The following is a 17,566-nucleotide window of genomic DNA, read 5'->3' as shown; positions in this document are numbered from 1 at the left end:
TGAAAGCCAAGCATAAAGACACTTAACAAAAACACACACACACACAAATTGACCTTGCTTTCTGCCGTAGAGGGAGATCTTCTTGTGGCTGGTGGCAACTTTGATTTGCAGGCAGCACGTCCCATCCTTGGCTTCTGTCCGCCTCTATCTCTTGCCTGACCATGGCCCTGGCCATCCCCAGGAGCCCATAGCCATACTCTCCCGGGGCCATTCTCACTCAGAAGCTACTTAATTTGAAGCTCCAGGTTTCTTTGAACTACAAAATTCTTTGACTAGATGAGCTTGTTTCTACCTAATATTATTGTGGTCAGAAAGGAAACAGCATTTCATTCTGAATTAATGTTATTTTTATAATACATCAAAATCCTTTGCCCTAGGCTGCTGAGAATGTTGCTTCTTAACTGGGCATCATTGTGGAACTTCAGCCAGTCTGGGGACCTTGCACACTCTCAGGCAAACATGTGTGGAGGTTTCTGAGCCCTCCCTCCTGTGCACTGTGGGGTCAGGACTGTGTATCCACCCCTTAGGCTCCTCTCCTTTGCATCTCAAATACCAGCTGACTTTTGTTAAAACCAGCTCCTAGTGTTGGGCACCAGCTGTGAACTCTGTGGACCTTGACCAGAACGGGGCCTTTTGCAGGACATGAAAAGTGGTGCAGATCATGGCCACCAGCAGAAACACATCTGAGCTTGTTTATTAAAATAGCACATGGCTTTTTTTGTGTAATAAAGACCTTTTCATTCATCCCATCAGCAAGTTTTTCTTCTTTCAAAATGGTCTCGGGAGAACAAGGAGCTTCTCTGTGACTTACAGGCCAGTGTGTGCTCTGAAATCATGGGGTACCTGTCGTGTTGCTTGGTTTTGGGGCTTCTTTGCTCCTTGCATTTCTCCTGGAATTTCTAAGCTAATTGTCAGTGGTTGTGTTAGCTGTCTTCAGTATTCTATATACTTGCAGGGGCTGACTTTATTCAGACACCCTGGGGGTGATTCTAGTTCAGGAAGTGGTAGAAACTTACTTTAGAATGTTCTTGAGAGACAGGAATTTCTGGGCAGTTTTGGTTTTAGTGAATATTGGTTTCTCAGTTAATCCCATGTTCAAATTTTAACCCTGGCATGTAATTGCTGTGAGACCTTGGGTGAAATACATAGCCTTTCCAAGCCTTGTTTTCGTTGGCTACAAAACAGGGATAATTTTAGCTGTCCTGCCTTCAACTATACAAGATTGTAATTAAAAAAAAAAAAAAAGTATATGTGAGCGTTTTGTAACCAGTGAAGTAATCGAAAATATAATTCAGTCTTGAGCAGACATTTCATTTGTTCTACAAGTATTTCTGTAGGCCAACTTCTAGAAAGTTGGGCTGGTCCAACTTCTAGAAAGGCATACAAGATGCCCCTTCCCAGTGGTGCAGGGCCTGTGTCTTAGGGATGTGTATCCTCAGATTGCTGGACGAGGCCAAGTGCCCTCTGGAGTACTTGCACACGGCAGTGTGCGAGCCATCGTGGGGACTGCCAGCATCTCCCTGCCAACTAACAGGGTTCCTGGTCCCATGGGTAGCATCTGCATTGCCTGTTCCCGGCTCTTGCCCATTTTGCTGTTGGCTTTTCTATCTGTTTCTTTCTTGTTTGTGGGTTATGTGAGTTTAAACTGTGTTCTTTGCCTCAGGATGATGTCATGATGCCTCAGAGGGTGAGACTGCAACTGGAAGCTGCTGCCCAACACCCGACAAGTGTAAGTCTAGGCATCTGCCCCTGGTGCATGTGCGTCCTGTGTCTGTTCCCAATGCGTGTGAGTCCTGGCATCTGTCCTTACGTGTGAGCCCTGATGTCTGTCCCTAACACGGGTGAGTCCTGGCGTGTGTCCCTGATGTGTATGAGTCTTGGCATCTGTCCCTGATGAGTGTGAATCCTGACGTCTGTCCCTGAATGTGAGTCCTGGCATCTGTCCTGAATGTGAGACCTGGTGTCTGTCCCTGAGTGTGTCTTGTGTCTGTCCTTAAGTGTGAGTCCTCTGCCTGTCCCTGAGTGTGAGTCCTACCTCTGTCTCCGACATGTGTGAGCCCTGTGTTTGTCCCCGAGTGTGAGTCCTGCGTCTGTCTGTGAGTTGTTGTCCACTTTGATGAAAGTGATGTCGCGGCTGTTTGCATTAAGGCTCTTCTTTAGGCTAGGACTGCCCCATCAGAGCATGAGCAGTGGCTCTTAGATCTCTAGACACTCAAGGCTGTTTTCCTGCGCACACAGGGCTTCTCGGTTTGGTTTTATTTTCATGAGCATTTCTGACGCCATGTGTAAAAGCACACACTGTGTCAGCAGCTTACAGGGTTATTCTTACTACCTAGAAGTCCTCAGACTACAGTTCTCAACTTCAGAAGGGCTTCCCAGTTGTCCTCCATGAGCCAGGACCGTCTTCCTGGGTACTCGTGGGGTGAGGGCCTCATTTCCTGACCGGAAGCCCCGTGTAGGGGAGGTGTCACCTGCCCATGTGGACCTGAAGGGCATCACAGACCCAGGGGCACTTGCCTCTGTATAGCTCCAGCCTGGTGGCTGATCCCAGAGCCTACGTCTGACCCTAGCACCCACTGCTTAAACGTCTGTGCCGAAGTTTTAGTGAAAATGTCTGAATTACTGTGATGATCACTGATTTTAGAAATCGTCAAACAGAAGGGTCTGCAGGACTGCTTAAACCAGCTTCCGTGCCGTCTACCCAGTGGGCGGCCTCCCTCCTGCCCCCGACTCCAGGTTCTGCTCCCTCTGCCACAGTGCTGGATCGGCGCCTGCACTGAAGCTTCTCCAGCATCACGGGCACACGATGAACCCCCAGGGATCTGATTCTGGGCATCACGTGGGGCCTGAGCTCGGCATTTCTCATAGGCTCTGGGTGCCGGAGGGCTCAGGCTGTCCCCAGGCCATCCCCAGGCCGTGTGTAGGGCAGGGCAGGGCTCAGCAAGCCATCCTCAGCAAACCTGCACAGTGTGAGGGACTGTGAGAGGCTCAAAAGTGCACAAGATAAAATGTTCCAAGGAGCTTGAACAACTTTTGTGCATCCAGATGAATAAATTCTCTTCCAGCAGTTCTTTGTTTTGGAGCTTTGAATTCAGTGCACGGACTTTCTGCTTCTAAAGAAATTCAGCACCCTGTGCTTCCGTCTCTAGCTGCCCAGCCCCACACATGACTCTGTGACTCAGGGTCTTAGGCTGCAGGCACCTGGTCTGCCCTGTAAACACGTGTGCATGTTCCCCTTAAGGGGCTCTCACTCAGCTTGATGCTGAAGATCCTCAGTCCCTGAAGTGTAACTGCACTTACATTGCTTAAAATGACATTTTTAATGTAAACATGTCCTTGAAATATACCTGGAAGAAGATAAAAAATGGCCCCTCAGCTGCATCTTGAGAAGCTACTACGGTGCTCCTCAGGCTGGAAGCTTCCGGAAGGTGGGATGCATGGGAGGTTTGAAAGTGCCCAGTTGCACTCCTTCATTGAGAAGTGACCTCTCGGCTGGCATAGTGTCTTGGGGGCCACTGTGCGTCCTGGGGTCCTGACGGCAGGGGTGTGATGTCACTGGCTGGTGAAACCAGGCAGGCAGGGAGCCAGCACCCACAGCTTCCTCATGACCGCTCCCTGCTTGAATGGGGCCAGCCATGTCCTCCAGGAAGTCAGCTGGTCGGAGGTCTGAGTCACGGCTGCAAAACCCCTTCCTGGCAGCACACAGGTGATGTTTGAGGAACTGTAGGGTTAGGCTCCCAAGTGGGCACAAAACGGACCATGACAGACGGGAGGTTGCTTGTGGCCAGTGCTGCCTACATCCGAGCCAGACCCCAGAGCACAAAGGAAGTGGGAGACAGTGCAGTGTTTGAGGGCGTGAAAGCCAGGGTGTGCAAGGCACACCTTCGTAGGTGCTGTGGGGCTTGCACACGGCTCTGCAGCATTCACCAGATCCTGACAGGAGACAGGGGTCGGCCAAGTGTTAGAACCACGGCTATGTACAAATACAGATGTCGTAGCAATCAGCTACCACAGCCCCCAGGAGATGCTTGCTAAAAGTTTACACAGACTCTTGAATCTCTGATGCTTTCTAGCTGGAAATGAACAGATGTCAGAAAGATGCTCTGACATACAGTGTCGACAGGTTACGGCTTCTTCTGAAAGCCCCTGGGGGTGGTGGCCCAGCACTCATCCCTCGCCCCTCAGCGAGCATCCTGTGAGGCTAATGGCAGGTGCTTGTGCCGTGGCGGGCAGCCGTCCTGAGATGCCACATCTCTTAGAGTGATGCTCACGTGGCAGGGGTTTAAAATATGCTCTGCATTAAGACTTCTGAAGAGTTTGTCACCAGTGTTGATGACTTAGAGAGTGAGATTTGTTCTCCATACTGCAGAAATCAAACACATTTTGCTTCGTTAATGGAATGGTTTTGGGTGGTTCTTCACGCATAGGTGCAAATGGATTGCCAAGTCTCGGGACACAAGGAATTTGGGGAAAATGCACACTGTCATTTTGTCTTAATTAAAACATTAGTTTGCGTTTTTATAGGTTTTATAAAGTTCTAGGTTAGAGTTTTCCTTGTTAACCTCATAAATTTACTCGATGTTGTGTTCCCACGTTCAGGAGAAGCTGCTTGCTCCTGCTGCGTGTCTATCCCAGCTACAAGGAGAGGCTAAGTGGCGGGAGTGGTTGCTCCTGTGTGGAGTGTAGACCGGGATGCCATACTCTTGTTGCCCCAGAGCAAAATCAGCAGAGTTGTTGCTGTGGGGCTGATTTTTGTGTTTTTTTTTTTAAGTTTATTGATTTTGAAAGAGCGACTGGGGGAGGGGCAGAGAGGGAGAGAGAGAGAATCCCAAGCAGGCTCCTTGCTGACAGTGTGGAGCCTGATGTGGCAGAGCGGTTGGACAGCTACCTCCATTCTGCATCCAGTAACCTTCTTTACTTTCTGACCTTTTTTCCCAGCCAAACTGCTGGATCTGAGACACCCCCATATAAGCTCAGAAAGTTTCAAGAGCGTTTGTAGGGACCACACTCCAGGATCCCCTGCCATCTGCCCCGTTGGCAGCACATGCTCTCAGAGGAACCGGCCGACACCTCTCCAGAGCCTTACTCTAGCGGCTACTCTTAGGTGTGTGGCAGGAGGCAGTGCATCCCCAAAGCCAGCACACGCCCTTGGGTTCATTCAGCCTGTGCTTACTGAGCACCGCCTGCATACAGGGCATTGTGCTAGGCTCCTGTCACAGCGGCTCTGCCCCAGGGCATGTGAGTCTCGCGGCACGTGGAACATTGAGCATATGTTGTACTCGGTCACCGGAGACGTCTCGCGCCAGCCCTCCTGCTTTGGAGGCGGGGGGTGGCTCAGGAGAAGAGCTTGGTGTCACGCTACAGACACGTCTTCAGGAAGAAAAGGTTTCCCGTGGTTTCTGCTCTGTGGGCCAGGCCACTTTGTTTTCAGAAAGTGTTAAGGCACACAGAAGTACCCTCCTCTTCATCTATAGGTGCTCTCACCACGGAAGGTAGATGTCACCTCACCCGCCCTCTTTCTCCATGTGAGACTCCACCCCACTTGGCTCTAGCCTTCATCAGAAGCCAGCATCTGGGCAAAGGGCTCACCGTGGAAGCAGCGTGAGCACCCGCGAGCCCACAAGAGCCTCGTCCGGCTGGACACAAGCACTGGGAGCGGGCTGCTATGCACCTGGCCCGTTTGTCACCCCTAGCAGCTGCTCAGGACGCAGCAGGCGTGGGGCGTGGGTCTGTGGCATCTGTGTGTGGAAGTTAAGCCCCTGTATCCATGTGTGAGCACAACTCTGAAACAAGATTTCTACTTCACAGCTTTATTTAAATTATTATTTTGAGAGAGAAAGAGGGAGAACATGATCGGGGGAAGTGCAGGGAGAGAGGGAGAGAGAGAATCCCAAGCAGGCTCTGTGCTGTAAGCATGGGGCCCAACTTGGGGCTCAAACCCACAAACTGATCAGAACCTGAGCTGAAACCAGGAGCCAGACGCTTAACTGACTGAGCCATCCAGGTGCCTCTCTACCTCACAGCTTTGGATCATTTTCCCTTTTTTTCTCCCAGAATCTTTTCTGCTCAACAATCGGATGCAAAGCCAGTCTTGACAAGACCAGAAAATAGATACAATAGACACAGAAGTACATCTGGGTCAGATCAGGCCCTGGGGAGTCAGGAGCTGTTCTAACACACCTGTCTTCAGTGCATGGTTCTAGAAGGAGGGGACAGGCTCTGTGGGAAGTATGGGAAAAGCACATGCACCTGTGGCCAAGGGTGTTTTATCCCCGTTAGAAAATGGACAAGAGACATCTTACCAAAGAGGATGGACGGGAGCACATAAGCCACAGAAAGAGGGTCAGCCATCAGGAAACAAGGTTAGAACGGTGATGAGGGTCACCGCAGACCCGTTGGAAGGGCTGAAACCGAAGCCACGGCCACGCCAGAGGCCGGTGAGGATGTGAGAGCACTTGGTCACTCACACACAGCTGGTGAAGCCATTGTGGAAAACAGTTTGACACTTTCTTAGCAAATTAAACATGCAAATACCGTACAACCTGGCAGTCATACTCATGGGCATTTACCCCAGAGAAATGAGGACATGTTCGCACAAAAACCTGTACCTGAATGTTCGTCGCAGAATGCTAGTAACAGCCCACATGTCCCGTAGTGTCTGTACTGTGCAGTGTTTTTCAGCCAAACAAGGAAAAACTGTTGTTGCACACAACAGCCTGGACGAGTCTCCAGAAAATTAAGGAGCGGAACATAAGCCAGTCACAAAAGGCTACACACTGTGTGATTCTGTTGATTAAACGTCCTTGGAAAGACAGAATTACAGCATTGGAATAACAGATCAGCACTGCCACTCACAGAGAGGGGGTGTGGCTGTGAAGCTGCAAGCGTTCCCTTTGCTGGTGGTAACTTGCAGTGGTTTTTCAAGATGTAACTGTTGGAGGCACTGTGTAAAAGATACACAGGATCTCTCCCAATTATTGCTACTACCTGTGAATCTACTGTTTTCTCAAAAAAAGTTTTAAAAAGCCCATCAGCAAAAAATGGCAAGCAAGCAAAAACTTTCTCAAAGCTCTTCATTAGCACTTATGCATTAATATAAATTAATCACTCTGCATAAGTACTATAGAGAGCAAGATGTAAGAAATTCAAATATCGTGGTGGAACTTTGGCTAATTTCTTAATAAGGAGGCTGATATGGGTCTCAGCAACCACTGTAAGGTGGAGAGAGCAGAGTCTGGGGCCAGCCTTTAGCACCCTTACAGGAGCTCTTTGAGCCTCAGCAAGGGGCGGGCCCTGTGCTGCCCAACGTCCTCCCTTGAAGGGGGCTCCCTCCTGCAGTGCCAGACTCAGATGCCTTTAGTGGGGACCAGCCTCTTCCCACAACTGACTCTGACTCTGGAGGACTGGACCCTTCACACAGCAGTCATAGACCTATTTCAACATCCTGCAGGCAGACACTTAAACAGAAGTGCAGATGGTGTCCCTAGGTTTCAAGCTCTGTTGGAGGGGCGAACCGGGGCTGCTGGGGGCCAGGGGTGCAGAAGCAGGGATGTACACAGGGAGTCATGTTGTCCCCCAGAGGAGGCAGGGCCAGGCTTCGAGGACCAAGGGTAGGAGGAGTGGTAAGAAAATGGTACATTATGGGAAGGGTGTTGCACTGCAGAACGAGGATTCCTTCTGGGATGGGGAGGGCCTGTCTGCTGGTACCCTTGGACTCTTGTTTATTGAGAGGTTACTGCCTTCGGGAGGCTGAGTCCCGAACATTATAGAGAAATGGGACCGTTTGGATTTCCTGCCCAGGAAGCTGCAGCAGAACCTTCTCATGTCTGCTGCAGTTCTGGCTCAAGAAGAAGTTACTGGAAGCACCTGGATGTCCGACCTTGTGTACAGGTCATTGCAACTTGAACGCATTAAGGGGGAAGGGTTATCTGTGACAGTTCTAACCCAGAGTAGTTTATCGGGTGCTGCTGGAACTGTCCGGTGTGGGGTCTGCCCGGAACTCTGCACTGAGTGGGTGCCTTCCCTCTCCCCTTTACTCCCAGAAGTTTTCCCCGATCTAGTGTGGGGTCTCAGTTCCCTGCTGGCTGTGCACGCTTCCACCAGGTGAGACATGTAGACAGGCGTGTGCGCACGCGAGCTCACAGTGACTTTGTTAAGTTCTGTTTTGTTTCACAGATTGTAGGTTGCCAGGTGAGGAGAGACCCTCCCAACTCCACTGAGCGATACACAAGGTGGATCAACCAGCTAGCGCCAGACCAGCTTCTCACTCAGGTACTCCTGCCCTCGTCTGGGAGCCCACCCGTGTTTGCCCACCTCCTGAGTGTGGCCTGGCAGACACACACTGGAGACATTGGAGAGGGGGACAGTGATTCAGAGGAGCCTGGCCTGGGAGGGAGCTGGAGCCAGCTGGCAGGTCTGAAGGCCTGGCTGGAGCCTGGGGAGGGTGCAGGTGCAGCCCAGCCACACAGGCCCAGGTGGACAGGGCGGGAGGGGGGCAGGGATGGGGCCAGGCTGTGGGAGGGAAGAGGCATCCAGGAAAGGCCGTCCCCAAGGCAGGGTGCACTGGAGCAGGGCAGTCTGAGGGAGAGAGTGTCTGGGTGGCCCAGAAAGAGAGGAGGCAGGAACAGGTACTCCGGTCCCAGCTTTGGGTCTGCCAGATGCTGGAATCACTGGGTTTTGCTTTTAAATACTGTTTCCTCACACACACACACACACACACACACACACACACACACACACACACACACAGAAGGTGCTTTTGCTTTTAGATTTTCTTGTCACATTTTGAGAACATTCCATGAATGGATATTTACAGACACCAGTGGTTAAAGGCCCAGAGAAGCTAATTTGTGTTTTAGTTGCTCCTAAAGCTGAACAGGCAGGAGAAGGAGCCAGTGTTTGGGTCCTGTGTGGCCTGCATGCTCCACTCAAGTGATGCGGGGGCCTGGAGGCAGGAGCTCACGGATGTTTAGGTGCCGGCAGAGGCTTGGCGGTGGGCTGGGGGCAGTGGAGTCCACACTGTGTGTCTGGAGGCTTCCTGGCTGGAACGGAGAGTGTCCCCTCGCATGTGGAGTGTGCAGGGACTGCTGTTCCGAGCCTGGCAGTGCACATGGCCTTCTCCCCTCCAGCTGGTAAGGGCCTAAGGGCGTGGCACAGCTCGAAGCAGCAAAAGTCCATGATGCAGAGTCGCTGAAACCGTGGAGGTCTGGTTGCAGACTTACAGGGTGTGTAAGCATCACTACACGTGTGGAGAAGCAGCAGGAGGTCTGTGGTCCCTGCTGCCACGCTTGGCCTGGTCCTTCCCTCCACAGAGAGGGGCCGGGCCTGCAGGGCTCACAATTCTGGGAGGTGCTGCCTTTTTACAGACATGTTGTCAGGATACCCACTTGGGTTTGCTTTTTTTTTTTTTCTCAACTAACTCTGAAGAGCTAGCAAGGGCTTTCCTGTTCCTAACTGGGGATTAAAATGTCATATTCAACGTGAAAGCTTCTGGCCTCCAGTCAACCCAGAACTCCCCCCAATTTGGGGCACCCAGAGGCTCCTTGCACAGGGCCAGGCTCGGCCTGGCACCAGCAAGGGGTCTCTGGAAATACCCCCCTCACTCCCGAATATTGGTGCACTGGCAGCTGAGTGTGCCGTCACCCCAGTGGGAGAGACTACTGACGCTCCTGTGTCTGCCTGTGTGTGACTTTCTGGTAGAATGTGAGTCAGGCAGGAACTATGTAGCTAAACACCGAGGGTATGATTTAAACGCAGTGGGCACATTTTCAGCCGGAAATTCGAGTTCTGATTGGAGGGCTAAGAAGACTTAAGTATTAGACATCATAGAAATAACTAAGAGTCCTCTTAAGTAGTGTTTTTCTTTACCAAGTTAGGGGAGATTAAAGTCTGAGGTTTCTCAAGACAAACTGAAAGAAGCTATGTGTTCTCTGAACCGTTTCTCAGATCCTGCTCATCATGTAAACTGACCCACGTGTGAGGTGGGAGCCGCATGATTTGGTATTTGGTGCTCGCTTTACGCCTTCGGCGAGGTGCTGCTCCCAAGGGACCTGCCTCTCCTGACTCAGGGAGATCAAAGGGGGGGCCAGACCAGACCCCACTGTGCCCCGAGGCCATGCCCGGGGCCCTGGTCCTGCCCAGGCCTCCCACCAGTCCACCTGGCAAGGCTAAGTGACAGCAGCCTTGGGCCGATTTGGAAGATGGCGGGGGAGGGGGGTGGTGGCGGTTAGGGGTGCTCTCCTGTCCTGGGGCGGCTGGTTCCCAGCTGTTCCTTTTTCATGTGAGCAGCATCGACAGCAAGACCGTTAGACTCACTTGGCTTGTGCAAAAAGACCACGTTTCACTTACTCATCTACCTCAGTGTGTCTTTCCCGTGAAAGCGTGTCTGTCCTTCATGGCACAATGAATTGACCCAATTCTAATCAATTAGCATTCACGAAACTTAAAAACATAATTTGAAACAGACTAACCTGTACTGTTTTTCTTCATTTTCTCATTTAAAAGGAGCATCACCAACCCGTGTCCGCAGTACAGATCCATGTAAACTGGCAACTTTCAACATGTTAGAGAAGTTAGCGAGTTCTCTAAAACATACTGCTAGGGTGAAAGGAAACTTTTTACTAATGTCTGTTTCTATTAAACCCAGAAGCCACAGATTTTGGATTTAACATTAAAGTTTATTCTTGTTGCTATGTGGGTGTTACAGTGTCAGAATACTGGAACATTTGTTATCTGTGTAAAGATAGTCTTCCAACAAATTAGAAATAAGGATAATAAACCACAGGAATCTGGAAATGAGTCACACAAAACTCTGCTCTGTTTCTCTGAGAAGAATTCATATCACTTCCTGGTAAGATACCACTAATGAGGTCTGTGAATTTCATTAGATGGTTCATTTTCTTTAACTCACAGGCTTTTCCTTTCTAAATAAAAACTAATCTCGTTTTAAGTCTATAATCCTTAGTTTTGTCTTAAACGTTTGAGTACCAACAGCATCTAAAAGGATCAGTCTGTACATATAGGTTCCTCGTGGGCCTCTCTTGAGGTTAGACTCTACTCAGGACAAAGGATGGCCAGAGCCCTTGGTGTTTTGTTTCCGTGTGTATGCTCCCGGAGGCACACTGGAATAGGTTTTTGCCTTTTAAGACCTACATGGGATTTATTTTTGCAAAGTGCACTTGGCGTTGGTGGCAAAACGAGGGAAGAAACCAAAAGCAAACCCCCAGGTCCCCGGAATAGCAGCATCCGAGCCTCACCTGGAAACCCCTTCTTTTGACAAAATTCTAAGAAACTGGATTATCTGATTTTTCAGTCGGTGACACATCAGAACCAGAAGAAAGGGTGACAGCTTGACAGTGAAGGAGACATAATCGAAAAGGAATCCGAGAGTGAGAGCCAGGAGCTCCTGGGACCTCCTCACTGCAGCTGCGCTTCCCCGGAATGCCGCCCCCTCCCCTTGCCTGAGTGCGCGCCTTCCCCGGGCGCCGCCCCCTCCCCTTGCCTGTCGTCCTCGTCCCGTGACCTGTGCGCGCCTCCCCCTCGCCTTACCTGTGTGCGCCCCGCCCCCCTCACCTGTGGTCGTTCGGTACCGGTCCTGGTGCGCTCTCTGTCCGCCGGGGATTCCGCGGATGGAAGGGGGCCTGGGCGGGGGCCGGGGGCTCTGCGTGGACAGCCAGGTGCGGGACGCTGCCCGGCCGCGGCCGCACACCTGCCTCTCGGGGCCTTGTGCGGCTCAGGTGTCCGGTCCGCTTGGCCACCCGCTGGTGCGCGCAGCTCGCGCGCCCTCTGCCGGGGCCTGTGCCTGAGCTTCAACTACGCGCAGTGACCTAACCCGCAGAGTATGTTAGGCCTCTTGGATCTGTTGCATTTGGTTCCAAGAATTCTAAATTTGTTGCGGGCCTGCCTCGGGAATTTTCTGTACCTCATTCAATCACAGCCTGTTCCAGGCGTAAGTAATCAAAGAAGCAATTGTTACTTAAATTGAAGCCAGCGCGCCACTCATTGCCAGTTAGACCAGGGACTGGCTCGGGGGGCCAGATCTGTTCTGCTGCCCCTTTTTGTAAGTGAAGTTTTGTGGGCACACCACCATGCCCACGGTTGTGGCTGTTTCATGAACGGCAGTGCTTAGTACCTGTGACACAGAGCTAGGCCGGAGAAGCCTGGAAGTTAGTATCTGGCACTTTACAGGGAAGGCTTGCCTACCTCGGGTTCGGCAGCAGTGTGGTTAATTTGCCAGCACCTGGCTGTAACGTGGCGTTGGTCAGCCTTCTCTGTGCCGGCAAGTGGCCTGAGACGCTAAGGAACCTCTCAGGGACTCAGCCCTGGGGCAGGTGGTAGCGTTAGCACCACTTCTCACAAGGGGGCTTGAGGCCTGACAGCGTGGGCAGGGCCGGGCATGCTGGCTTGTTTTCACCACCTTGGCAACCACCCCTGACACTTGTCTGCGAACAGCAACAACCCTTGAGAACGTTTCAGCTGCGTGCCCTTCTTGGGATGCATCCTCTCTCTTTCACAAGAAACAGGCCCAGCGGCTCGGTGGCTGGTTCATTCTGTCTTCTTGCTCTCTCTGCGTGGTACCCAGCTGCCCTGGAGCGGTGGCTCCCGCCCCGCAGGCTGCAGTCGGGTGGGGCCGAGGGCGTGCGTATCCGCGTGTTCCCAGAGCCCGCACCTTGAGAACCACAGAGAGAGGACAGGGCAGTGGTCATTGCCCTCTGTGGAGGCCTCCTGCCACCCTCACCCCTGGGTGCTGGCCTCAGGGAGCTCTGAACGTCTGCTACAGTAACCTGTGATGTGCATTCAAGTTGTGTGGCATGGCTGGAAATATTTCCTAAGAAAACGCTTTCCCTCGAAATTTTAAAATTTCATGACTTTCTCCCACCCCTCACCTGCCCTTTAAAAACAACAAGTTTACTCAGCAAACCTGGTTCTCCTCTCCATGTGCTTTAACTTATGTAATTTTAATGACATGGCCAAGCAAGCGTTGTGCGTCAGCAGATAAATGTGGTCACCTGCCATCCTCTTCTCTGGCCCCTGACACTATGGTAACTGTAGCTAAGGCAATGTGTACTGTAGTAAATACAGAATCGTAAAAAGTGGAAAAGAAAAGCCATAGCGGGGTCTGTTGTGAGTCCTTTAAATGATTCGAGGAGCTAGCCTGCAGGGAGCCAGTGTCCTCCTGGCTCGAATATGGAGGTGCCCAGAGGGAGATGAATCCACCAAGGTAAAAGCCTTCCCTCCGGAGGAAAGAGAAACATGCCAGTCGAAGTCACCCCTCTCCCCGTCCTGCAGGTTCGTGCTGTTTGTTCTTATCTTGGGCCTTCTCGTGAAGAAGGAAACTTCCTTGGGTGTCACCTGTGTGTTTTCAAATGGCCCTTTCCTGTTTGCAGCTTAGTGGAGGTAAAGCATGAACCATAGACTGTTTCGTTGAGTCAGGTGTGGTCCAACCTGGAGAATTATGGCAGGCAGGGGCCCTTGAAAGAAATGGGAGGTGCTCAGTAGATGTTAGTCTGCTCTTGCATGGTCAGACTGCTCGAACCGGGTAGAAGGCTGGAGTCCTGTGTTCTCAAGTGTTTCTGAGCGTTGACTGAAAGCAAAAGACAAAATGCAGCCTCTCAGAGGTGGGTTGTGGGAGATGTTACTTTGACAAGTAACAAATGGCAGTTGGATGCAAAAGCAAAGAGCTTGATGAGCCAATTTGTCCTTTGAGTTTTGAAAACAATTGGCTTATTCTGATGGGACCGAAAGAAATAGCCACCAGACTCGTGCCTTCTTTGTTCTTTCTGTTCTGTCACCTTTCAGGCAGAATGAAGGGTTGTGGAGAGGAGTTCCTGTCAGGCTTGCCTAGTGTGGCCCCGAGCCCTGGACACCCTCCGTGCACACGAGGGCCCCCTCCCAGGCTCCTGAGGAGAACAAGATGGTTTCCTTGAGTCAGTCCTGCCCCTGGACCCCCGGGTCTCCCAGTGCGCCCCCTGGGTCTGCAGCCCACAGCCCCCCATGGGCCTCGCAGAGATCACACCGAAGAAATGATGCAGTACACAAGGCAAGGACTCATTTTGTTAGCGTTTTCCCTACCCCCCTCCCTAGCAGCCCAGTGTCCAGAGTTCACGTGAGCCCAGCACAGGGATGTTTCCTGGCTCCGACCGCACTGATGGTCATGCTGAGTGTTGCTGGTTTTTTTAAACAACACAGATTTATTCATGGCGTACAGCTCTGGGGGTCGGAGGTCCAGTGTCAAGGTGTGGGCAGGGCTGTTTCCTTCTGTTTCCAGATCTGGGGCTGCCGTTTGACTCTGTTTCCGTGGTCACCTCTCCTTCCCTCTCTTTAAGGAAATCATTTTAAATTGTGGTCAAACATATGTCACACAGCTTGGCACTTTAGACAGGCCATAGTTCAGACCCTTCCAGAAACTGTCCCCGCCCAACGTGGACTCTCCCAGCCCCCGGAAACTTCCGTCTGCTTTCTGTCTCTAAGAATTTGCCTCTTCCAGAGATTTCCTGTGAGTGGGGGTCATACAATATTTGTCCTTTTGTGTTTGAGTTATTCACATAACGATGTTTTCAGGTCTATCCATGTTATAAAGTGTCTGAATTTTCTTCCTTTTTATAGTTGAGTAATATTCCATTGTGTGAAAGTAGTGTCTATACCACATTCTGTTTATCCATTTGTATTCTGATAGACACTGTGTTATTTCCACCCTTTGGCTGCTGTGAACATTGTGCCACGTTGTCTGAGTCCCAGTTTCGATTCTGTTGGGCAGACCCAGGAGTGGAATCGTGGGCTCTCATGACAATTCCACGTGTAATGTTTTGAGGAACTTCCAAACTTTTCCACAGCTGCTGCCCCATTTTACATTCCCACCAGCAGGGTGTAAGGGTTCCAGTTTTCTACTTCCTGTCAACACTTGCTACTTTCTGGTTCGTTTCCCGTCTAATGAGCGTGAAGTGGTATCTCATGGCGTCTACGACTGGTGATGGGAACATCTCTCAAGTCCTCGTTGGCTATCATGTGTCTTTTTTGGGAAATACGTTTTCAAGTCTTTTGATCATTTTTAAAATTGGGTTACTTGTCTTTCGTTGAATTCTAGGAGCTCTTTATATATTCTGGACACTAGACCCTTATCAGGTGTGTGATTTGCAGGTACTTCCTTTCATTCTGTGAGGCATCTGTTCACTCTCTTCATAGGATCCTTTGAAGCAGAAAAGCTTTTAATTTTGATGAAGTCCAACTTACATATTTTCTTAGGTTGCACATGCTTTTGGTGTCACATCAGGAAACCCTTGCTTAATCCAAGGTCACAAAATGTTTCCTTCTAAGAGTGTTACAGTTTCGGCTCTTCCATTTGGATCTTTCATCCATTTTGTGTTCAATTTTGTAGATGGTATTGGGGAAAGGTCCAACTTCATCATTTCATGTGGACACCCAGCTTTCTCAACACTGAACAGTCTTGGCAGCCTCACTGAAAATCGGACCATTTTCCAGGGTTTGTTTCTGGACTCTGTTCTGTCTGCGTGTCAACACCACATTGTAGCTTTGTGCTAAATTCTGAAATTTGCTTTTTCATGGGAAGTGTGAGTCCACCAACTCTGTCTTTGCTTTTCAAGACTGTTCTGGCTGGGTGCCTGGGTGGCCTAGTCGGTTAAGCATCTGACTTTGGCTCAGGTCATGATCTCACGGTTCATGGGTTCAAGCCCTGCAGTGGGTTCTGTGCTGACACCTCAGAGCCTGGAGCCTGCTTCGGATTCCGTGTCTCCTTCTTTCACTGCCCCTCCCTAGCTGCACTCTGTCTCTCCCTGTCTCTCAGGGAGAACATTTAAATAATAATAAGTAATAATAAAGATTGTTCTGTTTTGGGTCCCTTTAAATTCCATGACTTTTACAGTGGGGGTTTTCTTTCCTACAGAAAGCCTGTAGGGATTTCCATAGGAGGGTGTTGACTCTCTAGGTCACTTTGGGCAGTGTTGTTACTGCCCCAGAGGCCTGATCCCACTCCCCTCAGGGCTCTGACTCCAACCTGCACATATAGACGCTTGGGAATGTAGAGGCTGGCATACTGTGGGCACAGCTTTGTTAAGATTTTAAAGAAGTTCTTTATTTAACCTGTTGGAATCACAGTTTTTCTGTATAGGGAATAAAGTCACCACAATAAATATTTTCTTTGAGAAAATATGATTATATGTAATGCTTTCTAATAAGCTATATACTTACACCACCTTTCTGCCCAAGGCTTCTCACCCTCACTGAAGGGCTGGTGTGGGATTAGCCTGGTCAGTTTGGGAGTGGTGTAGACATGTCAGACCAGCAGAAGCGGGTGAGATCCCTCCTGGCCTTGTGCCCAGTCAGGGCTCCTCTTTGGTTCAGCCCAGCTGCTCACAACTCACAGAGAACATGAAGCTTGTTGGCAGGCCCCACATGTCTCTGGGCCCTGGGCTGGAGGCCTCACCTCGTCCCTGCCCTCACAGGTGGACACCTGGCCTCACCATCGCCTGCTCCCCACTCTTCCCCGGGCCTGGCGAGGGCTCCCCTCCTGAGCACAGTCTGCTGTGCTGTGGTGGTGGGGCATCTGCCGGGTGTAGATTTCAGACCATTCACCACTGCTTCCAAGCCCTGATGAGCAAAACCCCACCTTTGGCGGGGTGGGGGGGGGGGGTCATTATGTTTTATACTACTTGAATCAGATACTTCTTTTTTTTATAATTTTTCTTTAATGTTTATTTTTGAGAGAGAGAGCGTGGGCAGGAGAGGGGAGGGGAGGAGAGAGAGCAAGACACAGAACCCGAAGCAGGCTCCAGGCTCCGAGCTGTCAGCACAGAGCCTGATGCGACACTCGAACTCACGAACGGGGAGATCGTGACCTGAGCTGAAGTTGGACGCTTAACCGACTGAGCCACCCAGGTGCCCCGAATCAGATACCTCTTTAAGAGAAAAACGTTTAATGATTTAGGATAAATATATTAAATGAAAACAATCGTGACTTAGTCAAGGCTGTGTTGTCTGGACTCTGTCGTGTTAGGGAAAGCCTTCTAATCTGGCCTTTGTTTTTAACGTTTTTTTTTTTTTTTTTTTTTTTTTTTTTTTTGGGACAGAGAGAGACAGAGCATGAACGGGGGAGGGGCAGAGAGAGAGGGAGACACAGAATCGGAAACAAGCTCCAGGCTCCGAGCCATCAGCCCAGAGCCTGACGCGGGGCTCGAACTCACGGGCCGCGAGATCGTGACCTGGCTGAAGTCGGACGCTTAACCGACTGCGCCACCCAGGCGCCCCTGGCCTTTGTTTTTAATTCTGCCTTTGATTGTTTAAAAATCTCCAATCCTGGGATGTTCATCAGAAAAAGTGCTTGGTAGAGGGTTGCATTCACTTCACTGGGAGGGACTGTTAGGAGGAGGCCTCCACAGTCCCCAAACCTGTGCTCAGGCTCCAAGTCAGAGCCGCCTTCCCCGGAGGGCACAGCCCAGCCACGGGGCACCCAAAACCTCCCTGGTGTGGTGAAGATGTAACTCAGGCTGAGTTGTTTTGGGACAGGATGCCAGTTCCGGGGAGGGGTGATGATGGGGAGTGTAGCCCCAGACCC

The 17,566-nt window shown here is 50.8% G+C and overlaps 1 protein-coding gene across 2 annotated transcripts in view; it reads left to right on the top strand.

The window, feature by feature from the left end:
- B3GNTL1 (UDP-GlcNAc:betaGal beta-1,3-N-acetylglucosaminyltransferase like 1) overlaps positions 1-17,566 on the top strand; it is a 94,025-nt gene that overhangs the window by 41,699 nt on the left and 34,760 nt on the right. For both annotated transcript variants that reach the window (XM_042916801.1, XM_042916800.1), the window contains exons 5-6: positions 1,664-1,729; positions 8,176-8,271. In XM_042916801.1, coding sequence (XP_042772735.1) covers positions 1,664-1,729; positions 8,176-8,271 — 162 coding nt within the window. The remainder of the gene's footprint in view (positions 1-1,663; positions 1,730-8,175; positions 8,272-17,566) is intronic.

The sequence above is a fragment of the Panthera leo genome, chromosome E1 (genome assembly GCF_018350215.1).
Source record: "Panthera leo isolate Ple1 chromosome E1, P.leo_Ple1_pat1.1, whole genome shotgun sequence".
NCBI lineage: Eukaryota > Metazoa > Chordata > Mammalia > Carnivora > Felidae > Panthera > Panthera leo.
This window is presented reverse-complemented; position numbering and strand designations above follow the sequence as displayed.